General features: G+C 40.6%; 5 protein-coding genes across 5 annotated transcripts; 3 read left to right on the top strand and 2 right to left on the bottom strand.

The window, feature by feature from the left end:
* Nucleotides 1-73: 73 nt before the first annotated feature.
* EAF01_006268 (uncharacterized protein) lies at nt 74-3,430 on the top strand (the record flags this gene model as incomplete). The annotated part of the gene is made up of 1 exon (XM_038914522.1): nt 74-3,430. One exon carries the CDS (start codon nt 74-76, stop codon nt 3,428-3,430), a length of 3,357 nt encoding a protein of 1,118 aa, XP_038769477.1.
* Nucleotides 3,431-4,387: 957 nt separating this feature from the next.
* EAF01_006267 (uncharacterized protein) lies at nt 4,388-6,923 on the bottom strand (the record flags this gene model as incomplete). Its single annotated transcript, XM_038914521.1, has 6 exons — nt 4,388-5,489; nt 5,538-5,625; nt 5,685-5,851; nt 5,901-6,560; nt 6,618-6,752; nt 6,823-6,923. 6 exons carry the CDS (start codon nt 6,921-6,923, stop codon nt 4,388-4,390), a joined length of 2,253 nt encoding a protein of 750 aa, XP_038769476.1.
* A 522-nt stretch (nt 6,924-7,445) lies between these two features.
* Nucleotides 7,446-8,664, top strand: EAF01_006266 (uncharacterized protein; the record flags this gene model as incomplete). Its single annotated transcript, XM_038914520.1, has 2 exons — nt 7,446-7,632; nt 7,691-8,664. The coding sequence occupies 2 exons, from the start codon at nt 7,446-7,448 to the stop codon at nt 8,662-8,664; spliced, it is 1,161 nt and encodes a 386-aa protein (XP_038769475.1).
* A 728-nt stretch (nt 8,665-9,392) lies between these two features.
* On the bottom strand, nt 9,393-11,215 carry EAF01_006265 (uncharacterized protein; the record flags this gene model as incomplete). The annotated part of the gene is made up of 4 exons (XM_038914519.1): nt 9,393-10,340; nt 10,394-10,771; nt 10,828-10,969; nt 11,022-11,215. The coding sequence occupies 4 exons, from the start codon at nt 11,213-11,215 to the stop codon at nt 9,393-9,395; spliced, it is 1,662 nt and encodes a 553-aa protein (XP_038769474.1).
* Nucleotides 11,216-12,543: 1,328 nt separating this feature from the next.
* On the top strand, nt 12,544-13,831 carry EAF01_006264 (uncharacterized protein; the record flags this gene model as incomplete). Its single annotated transcript, XM_038914518.1, has 4 exons — nt 12,544-12,735; nt 12,977-13,089; nt 13,139-13,651; nt 13,711-13,831. 4 exons carry the CDS (start codon nt 12,544-12,546, stop codon nt 13,829-13,831), a joined length of 939 nt encoding a protein of 312 aa, XP_038769473.1.
* Between the last annotated feature and the right edge of the window lie 1,340 nt (nt 13,832-15,171).

The raw sequence follows: 15,171 nt of genomic DNA, 5'->3' as shown, positions 1-15,171 counted from the left end.
CTCGCGCTTCAATTATAATTCCATTGTCAACTTATCCCCATCACCCCACTTTTACGGTTAATATCAATTAAGTATGACTGGCTTTGGTCACGGACATGGTCACGGACAAGGTTATGGTGTAATTCCCCCAGGTCCCGATCCGCATCCCGCCGGTGATCCTCTCAATCCCGGACTCGGCAATGTAATGAACCGCCCCGAACATAATTTCCGCTCGGCGACTCCTATGTTTGTTCCCGCTGGAGGTTGGCGCGGTGGTCAACCTCCTTGGGATCAAGATAATCTCGCTGCGTGGAGAACGGGACGGGATCCCTTGACGGGGGGTGCGAGTCATCAATTCCAACATTTGGAAGGGGAGTATACTTCTCCGTGGCTTAATGTGCCGGATCAGGATCAAGTGGTGGAAGCGACGATTGATCCGTGGGATCTTATTGGGGGAATGGATGCCATGGCGCCAATGGTACGACAACCGGTTGTTCCGCAGAGGGAAATGCATTGGCAAGGACCTCAACCGACGGATATTCCGTTGGGTCAACTTTTTGAAAGTGAAGCAAGAGATTGGAGAAGTGGAAATCCACCAACGATGCAAGAGCAAAGAGGACTACAGAGAATCATGCCGCAGTATACAGGCTATGGAGGTCAGATGGGAGCTCCTAGGGGTCCTGGGGGGTATTCTCCTCAGACAGAATATCAACAGTTCCATCAACGACAACAGCAATACCACCACCATCAAGCACAACAGCAATACCATCAAGCACAGCAGCAATACCACCAACCACAACAGCAATATCATCAACCACAACAGCAGCGCCATCAACAAACGGATATACAGAATGCAACTTATGGACATGGTATACATGCCCCAAGGATCCCAAAAGGTCCCACGTATCAACAATTATATCTCCCAGTACCACCAGGAATTACGGTATGGGAACAACAAGGAGTTCCCCGACCACCAGGTCCACCTACTTGGAGAGATACAAGAGCCTATTCCGCCGGACCAGATGGAGATTTCGATCCCTTCATCGTCGAACAACTCGAAACGGGTACTTATTCCCCCTGGTTAAGTGAAATTGCCGCCAATATCGAAGCGATCGATGAGGGACCCCAACGACAAGGAGAGTCCTTGACTGCTTGGCGAGCACGCGTCGTCACTTCTCGAAAAGCAATTGGAATAGAACCTTCAGAATTGAGAAAACGTCCATATTCATTCCCAACGACGGCAAAACAAGGGGGTGATACTCCTGAACAATTTAAAGCTCGATTGGCTGCTCGTCGAAAAGTTAAAACTCAATGGGAGAAAGATAAGGAAGTTCATAAAAATAAAATGGATCATACACATAAGAATTTCGATTCGGAATACGCGACACAATATCGAGCTGAAAAAGCATGTCGACAATTAGAAAATGCGAGGAGGAGAAGGACAGCTCTATTAATTGCGAGAAGGATTGCAGAGAGAGATAATCAACCAAGACCTACCACACCGGAATTACCAGAGGATAGTAGTGATGAGGATCTTCCAGCTATGCCTTCTAGAGATAGAACTGGGATGCTTGCAGCTCCGGGTCCAAAGAGCAAACGCTGTTTACGTTGTCAACATATGAGGCAATTGTGTTCTTTAGTAGGAGGATCACCTCGACCCTGTAAACGCTGTAGAGAAAGTGGAGCAGATTGTCAATTACCTCGTGCTAATCTTACGGGCAAAACTGGAAGCGGGGCTGCAAGTGGAACACCAGGTGAAACTCCAGGTGGAGCTGTAGAAGAATATACAGCTAAACGATCAAGATTCGCACCAAGAATCAAACGTTGTTTATATTGTATACACATGAGAAAACCATGTACATTAGTAGCAGGATCACCTCGACCTTGCGATCGCTGTAAGCAACGCGGGATTGTATGCGAAATAACTCGGGATTTGGAAGATCCGAATGCGCCTAAACCGGCATGGAAATTGAAAACACAGAGACCTGGTCCTAAAAAAATGCCTAGTCTATTTTCGGCTTCAGCGATGGACCTAGATGAAGATGAAGATGATGAAGATGAAGAGGATGAAGAGCCAATCTCGCCCCAAGAGAAAGCGAGGCTTTCGCGAAAGAAAAGAACTACGTTTAATCAAAGTTCACGCCGTTCTCCTCAGAGACGTCGACGAAGAAGCGCCAGTCCCGAACTGGAGAATGCTGCTAGTATCCAATGTTTACCTTGTAAAGATCAATCTCGACCTTGTGATGGAGAACGTCCTTGCGGAACGTGTAGACTGAATGGAACAATCGATATGTGTAGTTCCGTCTCTTACTTTTCAAAATACAGGGAACGAGATTATCAAGGGACAGGAGGTATCTTACAACGTGCTGATGATGAATTTGATTTTGATCTTTCAGTAACGGGAAGAGGATACAACGATGTTAATACTGAATGGGATAAATTGGCTTCGAATGTCGAAGAAGCAGATCAAGCGATTGAAGATATGGATTTAGGTCCTATGATGAATCATAGTTCACAAGTCATCATGGATTCATTCGAAGCTGGGCACCAAAACAATTTCTTCTCGCAAAATGCAGAAAATGAGCATCCAGCCATGGAACCATATAAACCTGATCCAGATGGTCCACCTTATAATCGGGTCGCTACAGTTACGGAACAAGATGCATCATATAACAGTCTTGCACCAGAAGGACCAGAATTTTCATCCGAACCATTTGGAGATGTGGCACATTATGCTGCGATGACTTTTGGCGGAGAAGGGCTAGATTTCAGTACACCCAAGATTCCACCTGAATATTGTGTTGAAAATCCTGATGTAGAAATGTTGGATTTAGACGATGTTCTAAATTCAGTCGAAGAAAATCGATCTGGACTCGAAGTAGCCAATCAAGAAAAACCAGATCCCGATCCAAGACTTCAAATCCATCCTCTATCCGATTATCGACAAGATTGGAAACAAAATTTGAAAGGAATTCTCAAAAACAAACACTGCGATGAACTCATCGGGGTCGATATTTGTTTCAAATCTCCCGCAAAACATTGCGATTATCTTCAACATGGTATTGAAGGAGGTGATTGGCATACTTGTGTATCTTGTCACAAAGATCAAAATGTTCGAGTGGCAGATAAACAATCAACACTCATCGAATACACCAAATTATATTATTGTGGCGTATGTGCGGCTGAGCAAAGGCCACGAACAAGTGGAGGGAGAGCAGTTGCAGGTTTCAAGAAAGAATACTGTACATGTACATCTCAGATGAGAAAGTCATGGTTATGTAATAATCATCGGGATGAGGCTATTATGGATGTAACGGCAAGAGCTGTAGCGGTCAAGAATTGGTTGTTGAGAAAAGGTTTGTTGAAATGTAATGGGTGTGATAAGAGAAATTTTGGTCATAGGTCGGGTATGTGGGCTTGTGCTTCTTGTAGAGATGTTGTCTATGCTTAAATATATGTGACTGGTTCGAATGGTATATTAGGAACAATATATATATGATTTTCATGCTATTTAATGGGGGCTAGCCCCCAAACCCCCATTGCTCGCTACGCTCGAGGTTTTCATATGTAAGAACCTGAAGATAAAATCGATACTAATATTGAAAAGTTGATGCACAGGACGTTATCAATTTTCTGATAATTTTTGATAGATATTCTAATAAATATTAGATTAAGATATGGTTCCTTTTCCCTCCCCTATCCACCCTTGTCCGCCGTCTATCCCTGCCTACCTAACCAGCCCCCAAACCCCCTTTTCTCGCTACGCTCGAGGTTCCGATATATAATGATTTAGAAACAAAAATTATATTAATATTCAAAACCGTAGTATAGCTAATCTTAAAGGCCGAGGGTCTTCTTACCTTTTATTAAACCCGCTGATATACCAGGTGAAGGTCCTTTTTTATATAATATAGATTAATTGACTTCGATTACTCGTCATTATTTACCAATTCCTAAATGCTAGAGTCGGGGTTCATGGCTCGTTTAAAAGCTATTCTAATCCCAATTTCCTGTCACTCTATGCACGCCACCCACTGGTGGTAGTTACTATGTATCATGAATAACAATTTATTAAATATGTTATGGGTAAGAAGCTCGATACTTGTGTTACCTTTAAGTATTTTCTATACGCATATACGCATATGTATACGTACACTACAACCATACGTTCTATCGAACATTAAGCCTAGCCTAGCCTAGCCTAGTGTAATTCTACCATTTGCGTCCTCTCTCTTCCCTTGTCTTTGTGAAAATACCTAGGTATGTATGTACCACTCAACTATTCATTTTCATTTATACAATCTAAACCCTTCTTCTTGAATATTATAAGATTACAAACCCCGCTATGCACACCCCCCACCCCACCCAGAACCAACCATCATCTTGATCTCTAAAGTTACCCATCAATCTACATCTCATCATCCCCACCCAATCCCTTGTCCGCCATAAACAATCTCGTTAATTCCTCTATCCTCTTCCCCAATTCATCAACTTTATTTTCTAATCTTCTTTCTCTCTCGCTTGTTCTCGCTTCTTCTTCCATCCTTTGTATTCTTCGTGCTGCATCATCCTCTCCTCCCAATCCACTATCTTCTGCCTCAAACGTCAATTTCTTGTTAAATTTTCCATTTCCTTTTCCATTCACATGTCCACAATTGCCCATATCAGAAGGACATCCTTCCTTTATCCCCCTAATACCCCCTTCCCACTTCCCACTAACAAGTGGACTCGCTTCTCCATCTCCGATACCCGGTCCATCCATAAAATGCAAAGAATGATTTGTACCCGTCCTACTTGTCAAGAATTTCTTCTTAGCTTTTCCTTTATAAGCTGGTTCTCCACTCATACTTGTCGTTCCACCAGCTCCACTACGAGGTGTAGATGGTACGGTAGCAATTGGTGTGCGGGGGAAAGATGATGGATCTTGTATGTGTTCATTAACACCTTCGAAAATCTTAATTGCAAGTACAATTGGCGCATGTGTTGCTTTCAATAGCCCAATACGAGTTCTCCTTAATGTAGAAGAACTCATAAAGAGTCTAAGAGGTCGGATGAGGATGAGAGGGATAAGATTTAGTGGTGGGTAAAAGTGTGTAAGTCGATTCGATGTTGAGGCCTCAAGCACGTAAATCGAGTATACAAACAGATACTCTTCTCTTGCATGCGAATAGACTCTGGAGAAGCTGTCGCTCAAAATTGATATTAAAGAGGTGATCAGCAAAATGTTGGTCATGCAGACGAAAATGAGCATAAGCGGAGGACCGAGTTGAGGAGAAATTTGATTCATTATATCAAAACCGAGGTATGAAGATCCAAAAAACACTTTGATAAGAACCCAAGACATTTCGCCTAAGGTGAACGAATCGCGGGCGAGGAGGGTAAAGGTTGTTAGGAAACCAAGGTAGAGAATTCCTGTGATAAGTAGAAATTTCATGAAATCAGAAGACATCTGCTTCAGACAAGGGATCAAAGTTCCGAAATATGGATGGAGACTAAGAAGTGAACATATTCTGAAGTAATGTCAGTCCTGTTTCTGAATGATCCATCACAACACTTACCTGGGTACCAAAAACAGTGCTTCTAGAGACAGAATATCGAAAGCCATGTCAATAGTCTCAGGGTTATCCTTTGTCAAGCCAATTACACCTAGTAAATGTTATGTTGGATACTTTCCAGGTATTCGACCAAGACCAAGGAGTACGAACGAGTGAGTAGGAAAGCAGCTCCTATTAAGATAATCATCAAATCACAAGAATTCCATATATCAACCGCATAGAAAATCGAGCCCGCATCTATGAATTCTCCAAGTTCATCATATGCAAAAGCAGCAAACCATACATAGAGAACAATTTCAAGGGGCGTAATGTAATGTCTGGAAAGATGTTAGACATTGGAGGGGTAGACAAGACAGAAGGACTTACGGATTCCGTTGAACAAGAACTGCATAGTATAGAAATAAGAAAGAAGCAAAGAATAAAACTTCAAAAGCTTTAATATATCTTGGTACTCTCAATCTCGAAAAGGGGTCCGACTTCTTCCTATTATAAAATTGAGCTTTCTTTTGGGTATGTTCACTCAAACTTTCCCAAAACGTTATATCTCCTTTCCAAATACCAGTTATAATCTTTTGAACAATTCTTTGAGCGAGAAACTTCTTGGAATCAGCTACCGCTGCTATCTCAAGAGCATTCAATCCCGTAAACGAAGATGTTGGATCATCCTCATCATCATCCATATCATCATGCGTAAAGAATGATCCCATATGTGAAATAGACCGTAAGAGTTCAGTCTTTTTATTCCGACTAGGTGGTCTTGTACTAGGAGGAGAATCCCGCTCTCTGAATTGTGGTAATAAAGTCGAATGTTCCGTAGCTTGACTTTCCTCTGGTTCTTCTACTGCACCATCTGTTGATCTTTGAAGAGTGGGTGAAGGTAATTCGTATAAGCAAAAATCGACAGCATCTCTTTCCGATACACGACTTAGGAATCTCCATGCCACTATTTCACACGCGCTTGCTCGAGTTTCATTGATTCCGCGATCGTCCTCCAAATCGAGAGTTTGAAAATGCCACTTGAGTGTTCTGAATGATCTGAGTTATTACGGGATTCTTGATGAATAATGATTTGCTACTACTGACAAGATTGCATTGATAATGGCGGGATTCGTAACATTTCCGACGAGATGTTCAACAAGTATTCGAATTTTATTGCCCGCAGATGTAGTTCGTAATTGTTCAAAGGTTGAAGGAAGAACGATTTCATCGACAAAGTATCTAGTAGAGCAGTAAACGTTAGATGGATATCATAGCATGCCGAATTTCAGCGTACATACAGCGCACATACATTGATAAAGTCTTTACCACTTTGACAAAAGGGTCATCGTGAACAATCGTTGGTAACTTCACCAATTTCTGTCCCTCGAATAAAGATTCAGTTGAATCCATTGCTCATAGCTCAAAGCTCAAAGCTCAATTAAATAGCCCCGAGAGCAATTGACGCAGAGATGTATGGAATCGAAAACGATACGAAGATTATTTGATACAATTGAAAGCCATAGAAGAAAGTTGTGCAAAGAATGATACTGGCGTTACTGGCGTCGTTGAAGTTTTACATGTTCTAGACCCTGTACAAAGTACCTAGTTCTCTTTTAGCAAGAGTGACCCTGAGGCTTGAGCAGACTGTGTTATCGTATAAAGCGGAGTTTGACGGGGTATGCCGCCACTTATTAAACGTCACTAAACATAACATGGGTTGATAGCTTCAGGCAGTAGCTTGACTTCGCCATGCACCCCCGCATTCCGTTTGTTTCCTCATACAATTAAACTAATTCATTTGTACTTTCTATCAGTCTTCACTTCAAAGGTTCAATACATCACATTACTTTACATTACATCAGATTATCGACAAGAAGAGACATCAATACATCAAAATAATCGCAAACAATCAATACAACCTCATCCGCCAAAATGGCAAATAATCCACTCAGTCCAGATTCCATTCTACATCATATGGCAGAAGCTTTACCTACTCATCAAAAAGACGATACCGATTCCGACATCAGTAGTTCATATGAAGCCATCGCCCTATTCTCTCACGCATGTATGATCGCAGTTGGATTTCGACTCATCGGATTCGCAGAAGGTCAAGAGAATAGTTAGTCTCTTCCAGTAAAAGTCCTTGCTCAAAGTACAAATATTGACAAAACCACCAGAAACCGAATGCGAACAGCTTGCTCCTAGATTATCATCAAAATGGAATTCTTCCTTTGGATCCCACTCATTCCTCTACGCTCACTCTCAATCCTCTATGCAATACGTCGTCAAGATCGACCGACTAGGTGGCAAGGCCGAAATCCGAGGAATAGGACTTGGAGATGAGAAAATTACCCGTCTCGAAATCACAGCCCGAGATTACGTTTCCACCTCCGCGCTTCCTTTACGAATTCCTTTTATAAATGATCAAGAAGATCGTTCAAGTCTTAAATCAAGGTTGAAAGAGATATTTGTCTCTCCTCCCCGAATCGCAGATCTTGCTTCCCTCTTCAAAATAAGTATTATTCAAAGACTCATTCCATCTTTACAAAAAGAAGGATATGAAGATTCACAACAAAGTGCAGGTGGGAGGGCAGGTGAGGGCGCAGGTGAAGCCTCCCGGGCTCACGATGAAAGAGAAGAAACACAAGCTCGACGAAATCCTCCACCAAATCCCACAACCGATCCAGGTCTTCCAGCACCCGCTCGTCCATATCCATATAATGATCACCTTGCCGATCCACCACGTCGTCCCATCCCAGCCGGAGATTTTCCTCCTCCTGGTTTCGATGATGAATTGGATCTTAATCGTCTTCGACGTTATAATCCTCAGGGAACTATTTCTCCTTTCAATATCGGTCACGATGATTTACATCCTGCAGGTTTGGGACCTAACGATCCTTTCCCCGGTTCTTTTACAGGCGGAGCAGGAGCTAGAGGATTAGGTGGAGTTGGAGGTATGCATCCTACATTTGATAATCCGTTATTTGCAGGACAAGGACAGAGATTAGGAGGTGGTAGAGGTGTATTCAACCCGCATGCTCCGCCAGGTGCAAGATATGATCCTTTGGGACCGGGTGATGGACCTCAAAGAGGTGGAGGTGGAAGACCACCCAATCCATTTATGGGATATGGGGATGCGGATTTTATGTAATTATGGTAAGAGAGAGAAGAGGTCAAGTCAAGGAAGGTATTGAAGAGAAAAGGAAATAAGATGGAAGGAAACGGAACGGCAATGTTGATGGGATCCAAGGTACAGGAAGGAAGGGAAGGAAGAGAGGAAGTATCATGATTTTACGAAGTACAGAACTATCGCAGCACAACAGAACGCACCGCATCACGATACCCAATAATAAAATCACAACTCATGAACAGCAAGAATATGATAATTCCTTTTTCTTTCCCATTTTCCCTCAAGATCCGTGTATGCGAACCCGTAATGTAATAGGTATTTAACGCCCTGTGCTGTGCTGTGTGTATAATGCACTGCTCTTCTCTCCCCTCCCCTTCTAATACTAAACAAAACGCGCTGGTACTTCTTGAATGTACATCTTCACCACACGTGCAAATGAACCAACCACCAAGATCAGTAATAATAACAATGATATATCTCCCAACTCCAAACCTCGTACGTACGTATAAGTATTAGGTATTAAGTATCTACTTTCCGTGTGTATTTCATCTCATCTCATCTGATCTCATCTTATCTCATCTCAATCCATCCCATCCCATCCCAACCAATAAGTTCCACTCTGTCAAAATTTCATCCCGTCCCATCTCATAGATTCCACACTCTCTCAAATTCCTGTCATGCGGGAAAATACCCCTTTCCCTCGCTACCCATTCACCCCTCACTCCAACCCCCGTCGTTCAAACTCCACCTCAATGATGGCCCGTTAATTTCCCCTTCAAACCCCCCAGAAGACTCTTCCTCTTCTCCTTCTTATCACTCGAACCCGGTGTACTCGAAGTTTCGGAACCACCAGCCACTGAGCCCGCTACAGGGGACATAGGTAAGGCTGGTACCTCATCATGAATACTTTCCTGTTGAGTTGTTGCTTTTGACAATTCTCCCGCTGCTACCACTGGTTCGGGTCCTGCTCCTGCTCCATCATGGTTGAGGTTTGAGTTGACCTGATTTGCCATTGTTGCGGTTTGAGGAGAATCTGTTGTTCCATTTACAAGGACTTCGTCTGCTGGGGGACTGGTAATGGATAAATTGTTCAATCCATCTTGAGCTGTGTGAAAAGTTTCCAATTCAGGTCTTGAATTAGAGACTACTTCGCCATTTTCAATCGCAAGTTCAGCTATTGGAATTCCTTGATTCAAAGGAGATTCAGTTCCGACAGTAGTATTTATGACTGCAGGTGTTGCGCTGGGTACTTCGAGTGTTTCTGATTGAACGGGTAATGGAGTTTCGGTGGTTGCATCTGTAGCGATTGTTCCCATATTATCATTATCCTTGATAGTTTTCTTGACTGTGCAAACTTCCTCTCTTCTCTCCTTCTTTTCACTACTTCCAACTGCGATTGCTTGAATAGATTCTTGATCTTTGGTATTGACCCAATACATGGGTCCTCCTGGAAATGAGCCAGCTCCATTCCAAGTGGTAACTGTTTCTAATGCCGGATCCAAAGTAGGCATATCTCCAAAATCGAATTCTAATTCACCGCCATATTTCTTGGGAATATTTCTAGGCTCAATAAAAGCTTCTAAAGTTGACTTGACATCGTTGTGACTGAGAATGAAGATTTTGGATGTTGTAATTGGATCAAACCATTTTTTAATCCAACCCCAAACTGTTGGAAAGAAACTTGGTGCACCAATAATCTATAATATGAGTTAGTGACTTCTCAAAATTACAGCTAAAATGCACAACTTACAAAAATGCGATCAAGAGTTTCTGGATAATGAGCTGTAGCCAAAGTACTTGCATCTTGCATATGCCCTCTCAAATTCCAAAATTGTTTCAATCCAACTCCAGAAATATCGACAATATTGTTACTTTGTGTGATGGGTGTTCGTGGATGATCTCGATCGGTAAGAACTGTACATAATGGCATAACAAATCGTGTGAGGTTTTCGTATAGAGCAAATAACCGCAATAACTTTCCAGAGGTTTTGCCATCTTGTTTGGTTTTCGTATGTGTATCGACGGCGGATTTCTCATATGCAGACATGCGTTTTCCAGTCAAATATGAAACTTCGAATACGTATACAGGAATACCACGTCGGTCGCGTCGTCCTGTCCATTGTGGGTACTATATCAAGATAATTAGGAGGGGTATCAATGAATGTAGAGAATGGGGGACTTTACAAGTCTGCGGGTTTCTTCGTAATGTTCCAAATCGATAGTTTCATACAATTGATCTAATTCATTCTCTTTTCGCCATTCTTCTGTATCCGAGAATTGTTTAAGGGCATCCAATACAATAAACCGGCGCGCTCGGAGAAATCGTCTAAGATAATCATCAGTAAGCGCTTAAGAAAGAATCTTGAACGGAAACATACAGAAGTGTAGCATCTTCGTGTGATGCAGGTTCATTACTTCCATTTCCAGGCTTGTACAAACCCTTCTCTGCGCAAACAACTTTAAAGTTATTTAAAGCCGCTTCTTCTTCTGTTGTAAGATGACCGAGATGCCCTTGAGGAAATCCATATTCGACCACTGCTGACTGAACTCTATGAGCTGGTCCTGAAGACATATTTGATGAGATATTCAAGAAAGCTTCCCCCCGAAATAGAAGAAGAGTGAAAAATTCAAAGTTAGAAATAGTAAGCAGAGAAATTTCAAGCAAAAGAAAAATGTATTATATTTTTATAAGTAACAACTCAATGATAATAATGTCTCGTACTTTCGCATAGGATTCGGCTTTTTGGGCGGGTCCGTCGGACGTCTCGTCATACCAATAAGGTTATGCGATAAGTTATGAGTAATCGATAATTGATGTCAATTGTTGGTAAGAAAACAAACTTTTTTTGGTTATGACTAATCCAATTCAACCTCGTAACTCCGAGTTATTAGTAGTGAAAGGATTATTTTTGATACAATAGAGCCGTTTCAATACCGGTATACGAGTATAATCTGAGGTTTTTTTTAAAAAAAAAAAGGTCAAAACGAAGGAAAAATTTGAATCTTTCATAGATTTTCCGCATTATCTTCCGTTATTCGTCCGTTCACCAAGGCTGTTGTTGTCATCTTTTAACGATCAAGGCGGAAAATGGGAAGAATCCGAGCATCCGACGGAGATTGGATTTGTTTGAGCATAATCTTTGCTCTTGACTGTGATGGTGGACAGAGTAGGTGAAGGGAACCTTGGGAGATGGAGAAACAATGTGTATGGAGTGTAAAGTACAGAGGATGGAGGATAGAGTAAGAGGATGGAGTAAGAGGATAGAGTAAGAGGATAGAGGATAGAGGACCTGAATTCACTAAATCCCGACCAGACCATCATCAAGATCTCTCAAAGAACCCATTTGAATTCCGTGGATTAGATTAGATATCTGGATTCAGTCATCATAGACAATGAATATTGAAGTTGATATCATGATACCCATAGGAACGTCTCAACATTCTGATTGATCAGCATTCTCATCCACGATAAGATATAAGTGATAATTGAAGAGGGGTGAAAGTGCTTCATGAAAGAAGATTGATTCAATTATATTTCCGGGTCCCTTTCCTATATTTATACTATTTCTAACCTATCTGAATAACTCACAGCTGACATATGATATGATATCGGAACCTTTTCTAACATGCCATTTATTTACTCGTATCCCCTCCAAAGTATCACATCACCGGTAGTAGTACTTACTCGTCATACTCGTAATCCACGCGGAACACCCCGCCAAATAAATCCCAACCCTGGCGTAACCTCCAAAAGTTCAAAACCCCTCTGAAGCTCCATTCCACTCAATCACTAAAGCCTCACTCACAATCAACCCCACTTCAATACATAACCCCATTGATTCTTACAAAGACCTCTCTTCCTCTTCTCCTTCTCTTATACTGTATAGATTTCTATCATCCATGTTCTCCCGCTTCTCTCAATTAGCCAGACATCTATCTCGTCCCTTACCAAATTACGCTCATAATTCTGCAGCTGCATATACATTTTCAAATAAAGTCATGACATCATCAGTATCTGCCGACGAACGTAACTCGAGAACCATTCACACGGCAGCATGTTTGATTATTGGAGATGAAGTACTTGGGGGAAAGGTTAGTGATGATTTGGAGTTGATTATTCTATTGGGGATTTATGGGCATAATGGCTAATATATATGTGGTTCGCTAGACGGTCGATGTAGGTTCGAAATATAAATATAGAAGAAAATTTGGATATTGATAAGATGGGCAGACAAATTCGGCTTATTTTGCAAAGTTTTGTTTCAAGCATGGAATAGTAGGATACCTATCCAAAGAATTCATACTTGAGGAGGAGATTTTGACTATCGAATAGAACCTGAAACGCATTGAGGTTATTGCAGATGATGAGGATGAAATCATTGAGGCTGTAAGACGTATGTCAACCAACTATGATTTTATAGTCACATCTGGAGGAATTGGTCCAACGTGCGTAAACCGTATCGAGATTGCACACAACCCAACTAACAAAATCTAGACACGATGATATTACCTATCAATCCATTGGAAGAGCGTTTGGACTTGAATTGAAGCTTCATCAAGAAACTTATGAAAAGATGAAGAGATTATCCAAACCTCATCCATCTCAACCAAACTTCAATTGGGATGAAGATTCTCCCGCAAAGAAAGCTAAACTTCGCATGGTGGAACTACCATTAGATGAATCGCGGGATTTGTCAAAGCAAGTTATATTCCCATGTGAAGATCTTTGGGTTCCAGTTGCTTGCATCAATGGCAATATTCATATCCTACCTGGTATCCCAAGACTTTTCGAAAAATTATTGGAGGGATTGAAACCATTTTTACTTCCTCGGTTGACAGATCCTGAAGGCAAGGGTATCTGTCGAGTTATGATTTCAACTCCCATGTCAGAGAGTGCTGTAGCACCATATCTTACAGAACTGGCTGCCAAAGTTGAACCAAAGGGTATCAAGGTTGGAAGTTATCCTAGATGGGGAAAAGCACACAATACCGTTACTTTAGTTGGAAGGTAAAAATCACTTGAGTGTCAACGACCATCCCTTCGCTCGATCACTGACAGTTCAACAGAGATCAAGAATACTTGGAAAGCTTAATAGCTGAAGTAGAGAAGAATGTGAATGGACATCGTGTCTTGATAGAAGGAGAAGATGATGTTGAAGGCGAACACAAGGAGTGCGATATTTCTTAAGTTTCCTCTTGTCCCCAAAGCATTTTCCTAACAATTTCTAGAACATCTCAATAAGGATTCCCCTGGTTAGAATAACAAATTCGAAATTTTCCCTCATTTCATCTCATCTCTCGGAATCCCCATCAATCAAGGAATCATAGGGTAGAAGTACCGATGCAAGCGCTGTCAGATTAAGAGTGATCAAATGATTGCGTTGACCGTTGATCGATAACCGTTAAATTTTTCCAGATTTTAACATTTCCCCCCTGACCTGAACCTGAGCTTGGGGCAAATCAAATCAAATCAAATTAAATCAAAATGTAAATAGTTGAAATTTCTAGCCGTGCACACGTGGATATTCAGGGGAAAAATCGGCTCCCTATCAAAGTTTTTAGATCACGACCCGTCTAATCTGTGAAGTGATGTTGGATTAAAATTATGGTGAAACATGTTGCGAATTGTCATTTTAGAGGTTAGGTAGGAGGTTATGGGTTGTGGGTTTGGATTTGGGTAAGTGGTGAGGTGTGAGTTGAGGTGAGGTGTGATTGAAGTTATGTTTGTCTGTATGGTATGTTATGGTATGATATGTATGAGCTGAGAGTAATAAGTATGGATTTCTAGAGTCCATAGTACGTAGGTAGGATTACAATGTACGATATCCAACGGCTATACGAAGTAACGTGGTTCATCAGCATGTAGGCCATCACCATATGGGCCACCCATTTGACACTAGTGGATGCACGAACTCACAGAACAGCTTGTAAGTAAAGGATAATTTTACATCGAAAAGATGATTTTGATAAGTCAATTATAACTAAAAATTTCGATGAATTTCTTTTGAAATTAAAGTATGTAGTGAATAAGTGTAAAGATTCTATATAATATAGAAATTGAATGAAAATATGAAAATTTCAAATTTTTGTAATTGAATATACAATCTCTTATTAAGATATTTTAATAAGAAAATATAATGTTGAGCTTTTTGAGTTCAAATTTATAGTTTCTTAATTCGTTTTAAAATGTACTATATTTTAATGCTTAGTTAATATATAATATGAATTTGAAAGATATTTAATTTATTATTGAATTTTAATTAGAGTTTAAAGTTATTGAATTTGAGTATGAAATTATACTTATGTTCTAAGTATTTCGTAATTTCGTATACTTACTAGTAATATAAAATTCGTTTGTATATGATTATATACTTTTTTATTTATGAATATAATTTTTCAAAAATCAATATATAACATATGAATATATGAGAATATATAAATATTATATATTTCTTTTCTTTATTTTTTTATTTTTTTAAAAAAAATTAATTCTATATAGTAGTTTTTTACAGGAATAGGATTTTTATA

The sequence above is a fragment of the Botrytis porri genome (assembly GCF_014898465.1).
Source record: "Botrytis porri strain MUCL 3234 chromosome Unknown BPOR_008, whole genome shotgun sequence".
NCBI lineage: Eukaryota > Fungi > Ascomycota > Leotiomycetes > Helotiales > Sclerotiniaceae > Botrytis > Botrytis porri.
The sequence above is the reverse complement of the archived record's forward strand: the minus strand, read 5'-3'. Positions and strand labels throughout refer to the sequence as shown.